Raw genomic sequence first — 13,000 nt, forward strand, 5'->3', positions numbered from 1 at the left:
GGGGCGGGGCGCGGGGCCCCGCCCCGGCGGGCCGCTGGAAAAGTTTGCGCTCCGACTGGGGCTGGCAGAGGCTGAGGAATCCGCTCCCGGGGCCAGGGGACAGGACCCCGGCGTGGAGCGCGGTGGCAGGACGAGCCCAAGCGGGACCCTAGGCCCGAGAACGACCTCCCGAGCCTCGAGACTGCGGGGCCTCCCGGCCCGGCTGGCATCTGAGAGGAGAAAGGGGCGCCCCGGCACCGCCGCGCGCCACTCTCCAGGATGCCCGTGGCTCCGGCGTCCTTACCAGACGCAGGTGAGCTGGCGAGGCTGGGCTGGGGGCGCGCGGACGTCGAGCCTGGGATGGGTGGGCTGGAACCCCCTGGGCTCACTTCCCCGACAAAATTCCAGCCAGTCCCGGGCGCGACAGTGACCTGGGCGCGCCGGCGCGCTGCTGCGACGCGTTCCACATCAGCACCCCTCCCCCAGGCCGTGCACGCCGGTGCGTGGGGGAGAAGGGGACGGTTCCTCTTTAACTACATTTGGAGAGGTTAAACGAGCTGGATCCGAATAACCTGCATGAAAGTGAAGAGGCTCCTCATGGAGAAGTTCCGTCAGTCATTTTCCTTGAACAATTAAAAAGTTAGGCGCCCTCCCTGGACCAGGGCCTGGGGACACTGGGGATGGAGGGAGGGTTGTGATCGTTCGTCTGGGAATATCATTCTGTTAGATTATATCCGTCACAAAATTCCATTTTTCCTTCCATGTCTCAAATAAGACAATTCGGGCTGTCAGAATCAGGGCTCTAAGACAAAGTCTCCACAAGGCAATAATGAGGATCTCATAGAAAATCGGTACAATATGTTGCGTTCATAACTTGATCTTAAACCCTAGGGAAGGGGCTTCGCCCAGTCGCTCAGTCTCGGAATAGTCTGTCTGTCTGTCTCTCTGACTCTCTCTCCCTCTGACTTTCTTGGCTTCGGACACTCCTAATGGCATATTTCTTAGCGGTGTTTTTATATTTAGATGTGAGACGGACTTCTTGTTGGACTTTTAAAGGAAACACACTTTGTTTTGAACATTACAATAAAGCATGGGCAGCAGCACTCACAGAAGCTCTTCCTCGACATTACTTCTAAAATAGAAGGCCCACCCTGTACATGGTGCCCACTCCTAGTGGAGCTCCGAGACTCCGGCATCTTTCTGACATCTGGACTTCAGAAATCACACTGGACGTGATCGCATGCTCATGAGGAATGGTTAAGAAAAATATAATTCCTAGAAAGTACAAGGAAAGGATTATGTTCGCAGGTATATGACTAACCGGGGTGTGTCAGTGTTCTGCTTGAGGAGCTGTGGAAGTGTCCACATCTGTACAGTTTCTTATTGAATTGATGCAGAGCTCAATGCTAGGATGGATAATTTTGCTGCATAGATGGACCGCACATTGGGTTTTTTAAATCAGTAAACATTAACTTTGGGCCTCCTAAGTCACTTCTGTCATCTGACACCGGAGATACAAACTGCAAATCTAGCCCTTAAGAGCTAAAATAGAGAATGATTTCTAAACAAGTTTTCATCATTGAAAATGCTGTTTTCCTCATTACGATTGTGAATTTTTAAAGTGCATGACTCTCATAATTTTCTAGTATATGCAGAGGGCAGAAACTACCATAAAGCTGGAGAAGCAGCTTTATGTGTTGGCCTGGTGACTTTATTTCTCAAAATTCAGGGACTGATTTTCCTCTTTATGGAAATTATGACACTGACGTGATTCCGCAGTATCTCTTTCATCTTCTTCAATACTTACAATGTATGTATGTATTTTTATTACCAAAAAAATGAGAATTTGAGAATGCCACAATGTTGGAACATTTGGGGTTGCCCTGTTGTAAAACTGCTCTGTTCTGTTTCTCAAGTGCTGCCAAAGCCAGGGAGCCTCCCCGAAGCAGTGTGTTTACAGTAGCCAGAAGCAGGGTGCCTGGGTCTGTAGTGCCCGGCCCCCAGGCCGTGGTCCGTGGCTGGTGAGGAAACGCATTACCTGAGGGCCACGCCACCCACGCCCCGGTCTGTGGCCGCTGCTGGGGTTTCCACGAGCCTTTCTATTTCTTCACATTTGGCTTCATAATTCCTTTCTTATCAATTTTGGAGCCATTTCATATTATTTCTTTGCCATTTATTTTCTGTTGAAGTAATTGCCTTAAGGTTTTCCTTAAGCTTTTGGAGATAATACAATGTTGGAAAAAATGAAAAAGAATGTACTGAGTGGAATCCTACCTCGTCTCAGTTAGTGACACATTTCATTTGCTATTATCGTTAAAGCTACTGGGCATAAATTCTCCTTCCTTTTTTTCCACATTCCATTTTTGAGGAATTGAAGCTGGGTCTATAAGAAACAAGGAAATGGGCCAGTTGGGTCGACTCAGTGACAGGCTTGCGCAGTGGAGAGTGTGGTGCCCAGGGAGTGGGTTTTCCCCGCCAGCAAGCCGCACTGGTGTCGGCTGGCCCAGAGATCTGGAGCAAGTCCCGAGTCAGTCAGCTGTGCTCTTTGGCCTTGAAGGTGCTGCTCCATTTTCTGGCTTCAAAATTTTCCAGATATTTCAGTAAAGCCTCCAGAATGGCATTCCACCATTTTGCTGGCACAGTAGCTAGTAGCAGTTTGGCTCTAAAGCATTCCAGAGAAGGTCTTGTCACCGCCTAGGTTAAGAACAATCGGCAAGGTGGCAGGTCCCCAAAGAGCTTATTTTGAGACAGAGTCTCACTCTGTTGCCTGGGCTAGAGTGCCGTGGCGTCATCCTAGCTCACAGCAACCTCAAACTCCTGGGCTCAAGCGATCCTCCTGCCTCAGCCTCCCGAGTAGCTGGGACTACAGGCATGCGCCAGCATGCCCGGCTAATTTTTTCTATGTATTTTTAGTTGTCCGATTAATTTCTTTCTATTTTTAGTAGAGATGGGGTCTCGCTCTTGCTCAGGCTGGTTGTGCCCTCATGAAGAGCAAGTAGAGCAGAGAACGTTGGAAAAGCCTGGTTGAAGGCAAAGGGGCAGAAAGCCTCTTGTGTCAGACACATTTTCCTCCCCATGAACAAGTCCGGAAGCGCGGGAGGGCGTTCGTGGAGGCTGCTGCCTGAGGTTCTTGCAGCACAGCCTCAATATGTGGGGTCTGCTGGCCTGCCCAGGTCTGTCACAGCATCCGAGCCTCATTGTCAAGGAAGGACTTGCAGGAAAGCTACTGGGAAGCAGGAAGCCCTACCAGGAAAGCACATTCCCTTCTGTGCTCTGAGGAAGAAAAGGGGGAGAGATGTCAAGCCCTTACCTGGTTCGTGTGTAACGACTGTTATTTCACGGGGAGCTCCGTTAACAGGCCGAGCGTGTCAGGCTGTGTGTGCGAAGCATGCATTTTGCGATGGACTAGCTCCAAAAGCAGAGTGAGGTCACCCAAGAAACCCAGAGCAGGGGAAAATACTCATTAGAGAAAGAATTTTGTTGGAGCCGTGAAATGGCCAGCTCATTATTTCCTTTCTAAATTCTTTTGCATGAAAAAAAATTCTTGATTTCCAAGAAATTTTGCTTGTTGGCAAATGCTTGGTGTTTTAATTCAGTTTGGAGGACGAACTGGTTAATTTTCTTGGGAAGACATTTGTTTTAAAAATACAGCATCCTGTGTCTGACCAGGAGAAATGTCTCACCATCCTATTGCGCTTTTCTTTTATGTCAAGGAGAGGGGAGAGAGAGACGGAGAGAGAGAGAACACCGGCTTTGTGGAAATACTTTATTTTTTTCTTTTCCTTTTTATAGTTTGTTTATTTTTCAAACTGACATATGTAGAGAAAGTGAGTGGCTGGCGCAGAAAGCACATCTGGGATCCATCTGGCTCCTCTCTGGGCTCGCCCCTCCCCCCAGCGGATGCGCCTCCTTGGAATGGGGGAAGGTAGACATCCCCGACCTTGGCAGGGTCTCACTTGGGGTCATCCTCCACTGAGTCATCTTCCAGAAGGTGTCATGTTCCTTCTCTGCAAAAAGAAAAAGTGTTGGTGTTAAAATGCTTTGAAGTAGGCTGGACGACCCCAGCTTGGTGAGGATGAAATGGAAACCCTTGGGTAAACAGGGTCTTTATTGAGTAGAAGTAGGGGAAGCTCAGGCATGAGCAGTGTCTCTCATTAAAGAAGAAAGGCCTGGAGATGCAGACAATCAAATGCTTAAGCTCCTTGAAGAGCTGGGGGTGGGTATCTGCCTGGACTGTGGGGAAATGAGTGCCGTACAGAGAATCCGCCTTGGGGTGGGCTGCGGCGGCCCCGCGACTGTATTGGTTAGAAGACCGCCACTAATGAGAAAGAATGTCTCTGTGGCGCCTTCTGTAATGCGCCCCACTTTTCTGAGTATGTGCAAAACTAGTCTACACAGAGCCACACTTCTCAACATCAGCTTTATTTCTCAGTATTCAGGGGGAAATTAAGCAGCAATCAAACATACAATGTCACCGCTAGCTCCAGACACTTATCTTTTGGAATAAAGCAAAATGTGAGCATTAATACTGAGTTATGTGAGCATTAATACTCTGTGAGGGGCCGCCCCTGCTCCCACAGACACCGGCTTTGCAGGATGGGCTGGCAGGGCTCGTGTGAGCACACAGTAACCAGGAAGGCCAGAACCTCTGAGTCACGCTTAAAGCCCAGCCTGGACACCAAAGCGTTGCTCAGAAATCCGTGGTGGCCCTGCAGAAACATGAGCAAGTGTTCACCGAGAGAACGTCCTCAACCAATCCTAGCCTGGCTACCTGACAATTACCACAACACACAGGCCATGGAAGGAATTACCCCATGACGAGGAACAAGAATGGATGGAGAGGGGTGCGTCCATCCGCACGAGAGCAAGAGCAAGAAGAAGGAATATTCAGCACCCACGTGCATCCCCGTGCGTGGCTCACACGAGTGCCATGGCTAGAGAAAGGCACCAGACACAATTGTGTCCTACAGGGTTACATTGATGCCAAGGTCAGAAACAGACTGCATTCATCTGGGGAGAGGACCTAGCCCAGACCATTGTCACACTTGGGAGTGGGCCCATCCTGGCCTGTTGCTGATCTGGGTGCTGGTCTCACTGACCTCTTTGTGGGCGGGGGGAGCAGCCTGGCCTGCCAGGCCTGCTGGTGTCCCCAGTGCCCAGCACTTGTGCAGTGACTGGCGGAGACGGTACCCGTACGCCAGAAAGGTCAATGCTGTCCCTCGCCCCCAGCAGGGCTCGCTGACTGTAGGAGACTCAGGTGGGGTGGGGGCTGAGCTTTCTCCTGGCAAACTCTGTGGCTGTGGCTGGCACCCCTCAGGAGTGGAGAGGAAACCTGCCCGCAAGATGCTTTTGACCATGTGAAGCAACACTTAGATGCATCCAAAATCAATCTGGCCTTCGGCCCAGCACTTAACTCTCAGGATGGGGCCTGCTTTGTAAATGTTGATAATCCAGAGAAAATGGGCTTTCGAGTCCAAGGAGAGCCAGGTATCTTCCAGTTCCGCACAATCAGAGAATCACATTTAACAAAAGATGTTCTGGAAAAATATGTCCCTTGAGTGATGAATATTTAATTGAGGGAAATGGTAAATCAAGCGGTAAAGGAGAATACGTTTGCCCTCGAGATTCACAGTTTTGATGGGTCTCTGGCACATCGTATACCAGTTTTATTGTGATTATTTTATTGCTGGTTCTTAGTTTTGAATTGTTTGTTTTTTGCTCTGCTCGGTTGTCTGTGCGCCCATGGAGGAGCCGTGGGTCTATCCGCCCTCTGCGCTCCGCCCCGGGAGCCAGTCCAGGTCTGGCCGTGGCGGGGAGACTGGCTTCTCTCCCACCCACACTGTGCGGGGGACGTTCGGAGGAGCCAGGAGTGTGTGAAATGGTGGCGTAGGGTTGTCACGGGAGAAACTGAGGCACAGGAGCCAAGCCAAGTCAGCACAAGACCAGTGTACACTGTGTCAACATACTGATATCACCCGAAAGGACAAGGAACAGGAGCTGTACCTGAATCCCCACCTGGGCTGCAGAGGGGGCCTCAGGCGTCGCTGGCATTGCAACCATGGCCTGTCTGCCGCTTGTCGGTCCAGCAGTGGATATCCCAGAGACGCTGCAAGAGAACCCCGGACACTGCGGTGTCATGGATGTGGGGGCGCGAAGGCCCCTCCAGCCGCTGCGTGGGCCGGGCAGTGGGTGAGGCTCCCCGGCTGCTGTGGGAGACCCCGAGGCACCAGCACTGGGCGCTGACCCCTGTCCTGCCTTTGCTCTGTGCCTCTCCCGGGAACGAGGACACGTTCACGGCAGTCGTATGGGAAATGGCTGAGCCCTCAAGCGCTGCCGTGGGCACTGTGCGTGGAGATAGCGATTCTCCCGTCACAGATAAAGAAATAGATAAGCAGTAGGAAAGGGGACAGTATCGTCTGAGCTCCTATTAAGGCAGGGTGCTGGGAAAGATGCCGTGAACCTGGCCGTGCTGGCGAGGCTACGAGGCAAGGTCCTCCAGGCAAGGCGTCCGGATGTACTGGCTGGGCGGTCAGTGCGCAGGGAATGTCAGCTGCTTGTTGTATTTCTACTCTTAAAAAGATAGTTTGCAATTTTTTTTTCAAAAGTAGAATTCAGCCTTACAGAAAAGTCACCTGGGGCTGAGATGATTCCAGAAAATGTTATAGAGCAGGTAGAGTTTGAAGTGGGGCTTGCAGGATGGACAGGATTTAAATAAAAAGTAGGAGGGGCGGAGTGGGAGGGGCTGGTGGGAAAGCTGCCCCCTGGACTGTCCACCTCCAGGAGGACCTGCAGATGAGGTGGGGTCGCAGTGCAGGTGGATGGGGAGACAGGCAGGGCTGGGGCGGTGGTCCCCAGTCACGGGAGGCAGGCCAGTCCCTGTGCTGCCTGCCATGGCTCATGAGTGGGGGACAGACCTGGGCAGGCCACCCTGCATTGTCAGCCCAGACTCAGAACTGCTTTTCCTTTCTGGAGTCAGCACAGGGCCTTGGCCGACACACAAAGGTTCCTGCCAGCACTCGGCATTCCAGCTGACCTTGGCCCAGCCCTCCGTGGTCTCAGACAGCTCTCACGGAGGGGGTGGGGAAGGGTCAGGGGACAGTTCCAGGCAGAGCATGGACGGACGTCAGCTCAGATGGGGTTTCCAGAACAACCGACACCTCGAAGCTCCAGGACTCTGGAAGAAATCTCTGCAAAGAAGCAAGGGGCCATCTCAGGAAACCCAAGTGCCCCAAACTGATGTAGGGAGGGAATGAAGTCATGGGTCGATGAGATCTGCTGAGGCTGTCAGACCCCAAAGTGCAGAGCCCATGTCCTTGGCCAGGGGTCTGTGTGTCTCTGAATCAAATTTAGGGCTATGGCTTAAACATTATGAAAGTGAAAAACTGTCCACTGGATACACACAGTGGGCTGTTTTAAATTAACCTCATTTGATCTTAATTAGATATCTAAATACTCATATAATTTTAATTTAAAGTACATGAGTCCACGGGAGGCAAATTCTGCCTTGATAGGTGGGTGTGCTTTATCATCAACATCACGGTAGGCCGATCGAAGTTACCACTGGGTTGAGGAAGGTGCAGGGCCTGGTGGAAGGATAAGAATTCACAGCCGCGGAGAGCCTCTGCTGGGCTCACCCCCTTCCCTCTCTCTGTTCTCCCTAACTTGCTGTTCCTGTTGGCCAGCATGAATAGATTCATTTATATCTAACATTCAGACCTCTGAATTTTAGGCCAAACTCAAAGACCATGTGATTTTCATCGCCTTCCCTTTCTTCCTTTAACCTCAGTGGAAGTGGGTCCCATTTTTACAGGTTTGTATCGTCTCCTCACCCAGCTCTGGACTCGGCTGCCCACTGGTGCAGTGGCCACACGGGCAGTGCTCAGCCTGTGCGGCTCTTCCTTCCGTGGCCGCGTGGTCAGAGCCCAGGGCTCTCTTCTGGGCAAACCTACAGCCCATCTAGACCCAATTTCCGGAGCCGGTTCCTGCCCCAGGGGAGGCTGTCTGGGAAGTGCGGGTTCTTCCCACATCCCCCCAAAACTCATCAGGGAGGTTTCAGAAATTGGGGGGGCCTCAGTCGGATTCCATCCTGTTTTTCTGTCCTGAGAAAATCCTGTTTCTCTCTGGGTAAGTGGGGCTAATGTTTCACAAGCTCCCACGTGGTAGATGAGGACTATCTGGTTAGCGTTTCCTAGTGCCCCGAGATTTCCCGATGGCGGCTTTATTCGGGCTGTGTGTCTCCGTGACATGATTAAATGCTCCGTGCACTGGATTTCGCTTCCCGGCAGCTACGGCCGCCACACGGCTTCCCGTGATTTCCCTCAGTCACTAGAACTTGCCTTGTGTTGAAAGACGTCTGCCGCCCCGACCTGACCAGCCACGCGAGTCTCAACAGTGCCTCTCGCCCACGGTGTTGCCGGCCCCTCCGTGGAGGTCGCTCTGTCAGCGTCTGCCCCTCCTTTTCTCTTTTGCAGGAGGCCGTTTTCAGCACCCTCGCCGCGGTGCGGCCTGCGCTCAGCACTGACGCCGGAGCCGCAGTCCTCGTTTCCGTGACATGAACGCTCCTCGGGCGCCCTCTCGTGGACGTCGGCGCTAGCGCCGGTGAATGCCGAGCGATGGCGACCGCGCTGCCGCCGCGCCCCCAGCCGGCCCGCGGGAACCAGACCCTGCAGGAGCACTACAACTACGTGGGCAAGCTGACAGGCAGGCTGAAGGAGGCCCCTGAGGGCAGCACGCTCACCACCGTCCTCTTCTTGGTCATCTGCAGCTTCATCGTCCTGGAGAACCTGATGGTTCTGATTGCCATCTGGAAAAACAATAAATTTCACAACCGCATGTACTTTTTCATCGGCAACCTGGCTCTCTGCGACCTGCTGGCCGGCATCGCTTACGCCGTCAACATTCTGATGTCCGGCAAGAAGACGTTCAGCCTGTCTCCGACGGTCTGGTTCCTGCGGGAGGGCAGCATGTTCGTGGCCCTCGGGGCGTCCACCTGCAGCTTGCTGGCCATTGCTATCGAGCGGCATTTGACCATGATCAAGATGAGGCCTTACGACGCCAACAAGAAGCACCGCGTCTTCCTTCTGATCGGGATGTGCTGGCTCATCGCGTTTTCGCTGGGCGCCTTGCCCATCCTGGGCTGGAACTGCCTGCACAGCCTCCCCGACTGCTCCACCATCCTGCCGCTCTACTCCAAGAAGTACATCGCCTTCTGCATCAGCATCTTCACAGCCATCCTGCTGACCATCGTCATCCTCTATGCGCGCATCTATTTCCTGGTGAAGTCCAGCAGCCGCAAGGTGGCCAACCACAACAACTCGGAGCGGTCCATGGCCCTGCTGCGCACCGTGGTGATTGTCGTGAGCGTGTTCATCGCCTGCTGGTCCCCGCTCTTCATCCTCTTCCTCGTCGACGTGGCCTGCAGGGTGAAGGCGTGCCCTGTGCTGTTCGAGGCCCGGTGGTTCATCGTGCTGGCTGTGCTCAACTCCGCCATGAACCCCGTCATCTACACGCTGGCCAGCAAGGAGATGCGACGCGCCTTCTTCCGCCTGGTCTGCAACTGCCTGGTCAGGGGCCCGGGGGCCCACGCCTCGCCCACCCAGCCCGCTCTCGACCCGAGCAGAAGCAAATCAAGCAGCAGCAACAACAGCAGCCACTCCCCGAAGGTCAGGGAAGACCTGCCCCACGCAGCCACCTCGTCCTGCATCGTTGACAGAAGCCAAACGCTGCAGAATGGGATCCTCTGCAAGTGACACGTCCATGCGCCCGCCCTGCAGCTGTGTTCTTGCAGATGCATGCGTCGCTTCCACGTGGGCCCTTCGAGAGTGTGACTCGGGAGAGCTACGTCACTGTGCCCAAGGCCTGCCCAGTGTGGAGTCCCCTAAGGAGCGGACCCCAGGACTCTCCAGCCCATTGCAGTGTGGACTCCGTGCCTTGTCCGTCTTGGGCTGCAGAGTCTTCTGAATGCAGAAGACTACTACACCTCTGACGTCGTCCGCCGCCTGCCGCTGAAGCTGGGACACCACTCTCTGTTCCCAGAGAGGGGAGGTCGTGGGCTGCACACACTGTTTCTCTCTGTGCCTCTGGGTGGTGTCTGGATAACTTCACTACATTTATTGTGCACAGAATGGATGCTCGTATAGCTTACACTTCTATTTCCAGTTTGTGTTCTGGGTGTGTGCTGTGTGACACCTACGTGAAGTCTCTACACCACACAGTTATGTGACAGGTTATACAAGGGTGTTCTGATGGAACCCCCAGGTACAAGGACATGGTTGTGACTTAGGTGGACACGCTGTTCCCAGTCTTCTCAGACTGACATGAAGTCTTGTGTTAAGCAAGTTTTTAAAGGCCCAAATTCTCAAAAAGGACACCTCCAAGGCTGGGCCCAGATGTGTGGGTCTGACCCAAACAAACCCTGTGTGTCTTCAGTCATGTGTCCCTGCATCATTTTGAGCACATCCCGAAGCCAAATCACATGATGGTTTTGGGGTTTCTGCAAATTACTGAAGAGCCAGCCAAGGTCTCCCAGAGTTCTATGCCCCCAGACCAGCCAAAGAAGCCATGAAGGAAAAGCAGGAGCAGGCAGCCGGCCTGGCTCACCTTCCCACGTCAGGGGCTAGAGGCCTGCTGCCCGTGACAGGGGGTGTCCCCGCAATGAGGAGAGGTGCACGGACAGCACTTTGATTCCACATCAGAAAAGCACCAAGTTAGAAATCCCCCATAGTATCACAGCTGAGTGGCAGTTCCATGGCTTCTGGAGAGCTGGCAGTGGTCAGGCTGGGGGTGTGATCTGGCAGTGCGTGCTTCTTCAAATATTGAATCATAACCACATGATACTGTAATTTTACTTTTCAGTGCAAGTTGAACCTATATCGCCCTGTTTACCTTATAAAGGGATTACTTAGAAGACATTTTTGTACATGGTCTTCCCCAAGGATTCTACATGCAACACAATAGATCAAAAGTAAACATGTTTGTAGAGCTATGATAAGTACACAGCTGCTGTGTTGAGGTCTTTATAAGATTAAGAACGAAAATAACCAACCTTCAAAAGGATTCTTACTTGGGTGAACCTCACTTCAAAATACCCTAAAGTCTTTTAGGTCCAGTGAGAATTTTGGCTGAGTAAAACTTAAATGAGTAATCTTAACACGTTAACTTTTTCTAAGAGAAATTGATTATTGTTTGTTCTCTGATGCAAGTTGCTATTATCGAGGAACATTTCCAGGGGTTCTGGGTGACCTCCATGGACTGACCAAAGACTTTTCTAATTTTTTGTTACTGATGAGATTTGTAAGATGTTCATTAGGGGTGTTTTGTGTTGCCTTCTCCGCATTCCTGAAAAGTAGCTTATTGTTTTATCAAATAGCATGAGATAAGACATTATCGCATGGGCATTTCTAGAAGAGTAAAGCATTAAGGTACTGGGTTAAGAAAAAACAGGAAAAGCAAAAGCATCAGGGAGCCAGAATGTTTGGTATTGCATTTTCGCACAGGTGATGAAATGACTAGAACTTTATGTCATAGTTGCGAGCTGCTTTGGGGGACTTTGATCTCTCTGTTGCTGATATTAGTAACACTTTGTTCTGTACCCAGCTGTCCCAACATCTTCCAGCTTCATCTGTGAGCGCTTCCAGGGAGCCCGCACGCACCATTCCCACTAGGAGGTATCGATGTCTGCGGTGTGACATAAGGCTCCTTTGAGACAACACAAGACTTTTAAGCAATCTGAATTTAAAATACACCAAAAATGTAATCGTGCTCATTTGCTAGATGCAAAAACTAGCCGCCTTTGATAGCAACAGGCACGTGCCTGACCAGCTGGGCAGCTGGAGATAATTTAGCAGCTGAGTGTTTCGGAGCCCTAACCCTGAAGTTTGGAAACAGATGATCTTATACACCACAGCAGAGAAACTACGTGTAAGATCTCTTTTCAGTTAGTAACCTTTACTACTTCCAATGTATGTTTGTTAAAAATAAAAACCACTCTTGGGAGTCCACGTGGTGGGATTGTTCTGTTGTTTTCCCACTGCCCCCACCCTGGCAGTGTGCGATGCTGGGGGCTTGCCTCTTGCCTGTGTCACTCAGCACTTTGGAAATCAAATCATATTTAGAACCCCAAATAGCCTTTCCCCTTCTTCTTCCCCACTATCATATTTAATGAACCTTTGCTGCACTGGGTGCTATTTACACGGTTTTGATAGATCACGCTATTTTGAGGCAGGGTAGTGGACAGCCCTTTCGATAGGGAGAACATCGTGAGACCCATGGCAGCCACAGCGCAACCCGGAGACGGGACATCGGGCTCTGCTGCACTGGCCGCTGTTTATGCAGGGGGAGAGAAGTGGTCAGAACCAGCCCTTGTGCTCTAGCTTTCTCTCATACGGGTGGCCAGTGTTTAGCCTCTCTGTCCTATGTCCTGCATAAAGAGGAGGCCAGCGTTCAGCATAACCGTCCTTGTGGTGACCTTCACCAACTGGTGATGAAATGCCTCCGACACAACCAAGGACCGCAGCCTTCTGGTGCAGCTGTCCCCCTCTGGTTCAGCCAAGGTGGACGAGGTGCCTTGCCTAGATCACATCCCCAGGATGCTTCTGCCAAGATGCCATTTTCATTGCGCAGCCTTGGCAGATGGAGTAAGGCTTTGCTGTGATTGTTTTTAAAGAAGTCTCCTGGGGAATAGCTGAGGATACTTACTTTCTAGGAAAAAGTTCCAAGCTCCCCTCCTCTCCTTTCTGAGGCAATACAAGATCCATCATCCAATGAAAGAGACTTTTCACAATAGCCTTTATTGCCAGCAGACTTACATTTATAGTCATTTAAACAATTAACTATTCAGGAAATGGTTGTTTCTCTCAACCCTTGAGCCATAGCTATTCTGCATTGGTAAGAGCCTTTCACAGAAATGTAACAAGGTGCATTTTATAGAAAACATCTAATTGAATGACCAATTCCATGCTTTTAAATTGTATCTACAAGTGCAAAACCTCAACACCCAAATATTTTTAGTATCTAAGTCAAA

At 51.5% G+C, this 13,000-nt stretch overlaps 2 protein-coding genes across 2 annotated transcripts in view; both read left to right on the forward strand.

Moving 5' to 3' along the window:
• Nucleotides 1-6,172, forward strand: part of LOC105817764 (chromosome unknown open reading frame, human C9orf47) — a 6,568-nt gene extending 396 nt beyond the window's left edge. Inside the window, 4 exon segments of the mRNA XM_012653554.1 lie at nucleotides 77-292; nucleotides 388-478; nucleotides 5,133-5,236; nucleotides 6,066-6,172. Coding sequence (XP_012509008.1) covers nucleotides 77-292; nucleotides 388-478; nucleotides 5,133-5,236; nucleotides 6,066-6,172 — 518 coding nt within the window.
• Nucleotides 50-10,510, forward strand: S1PR3 (sphingosine-1-phosphate receptor 3). The gene is made up of 2 exons (XM_012653564.1): nucleotides 50-292; nucleotides 8,451-10,510. Exon 2 carries the CDS (start codon nucleotides 8,592-8,594, stop codon nucleotides 9,726-9,728), a length of 1,137 nt encoding a protein of 378 aa, XP_012509018.1. The 5' UTR covers nucleotides 50-292; nucleotides 8,451-8,591; the 3' UTR covers nucleotides 9,729-10,510.
• Nucleotides 10,511-13,000: the final 2,490 nt, after the last annotated feature.

This window comes from Propithecus coquereli, unplaced genomic scaffold (genome assembly GCF_000956105.1).
Source record: "Propithecus coquereli isolate 6110/MARCELLA unplaced genomic scaffold, Pcoq_1.0 Scaffold423, whole genome shotgun sequence".
In the NCBI taxonomy this organism is placed as follows: Eukaryota; Metazoa; Chordata; class Mammalia; order Primates; family Indriidae; genus Propithecus; species Propithecus coquereli.

Coding starts and splice junctions, on each gene's coding strand:
- S1PR3 (XM_012653564.1), top strand. CDS start 8,592: ATGGCGACCGCGCTGCCGCCGCGCCCCCAGCCGGCCCGCGGGAACCAG.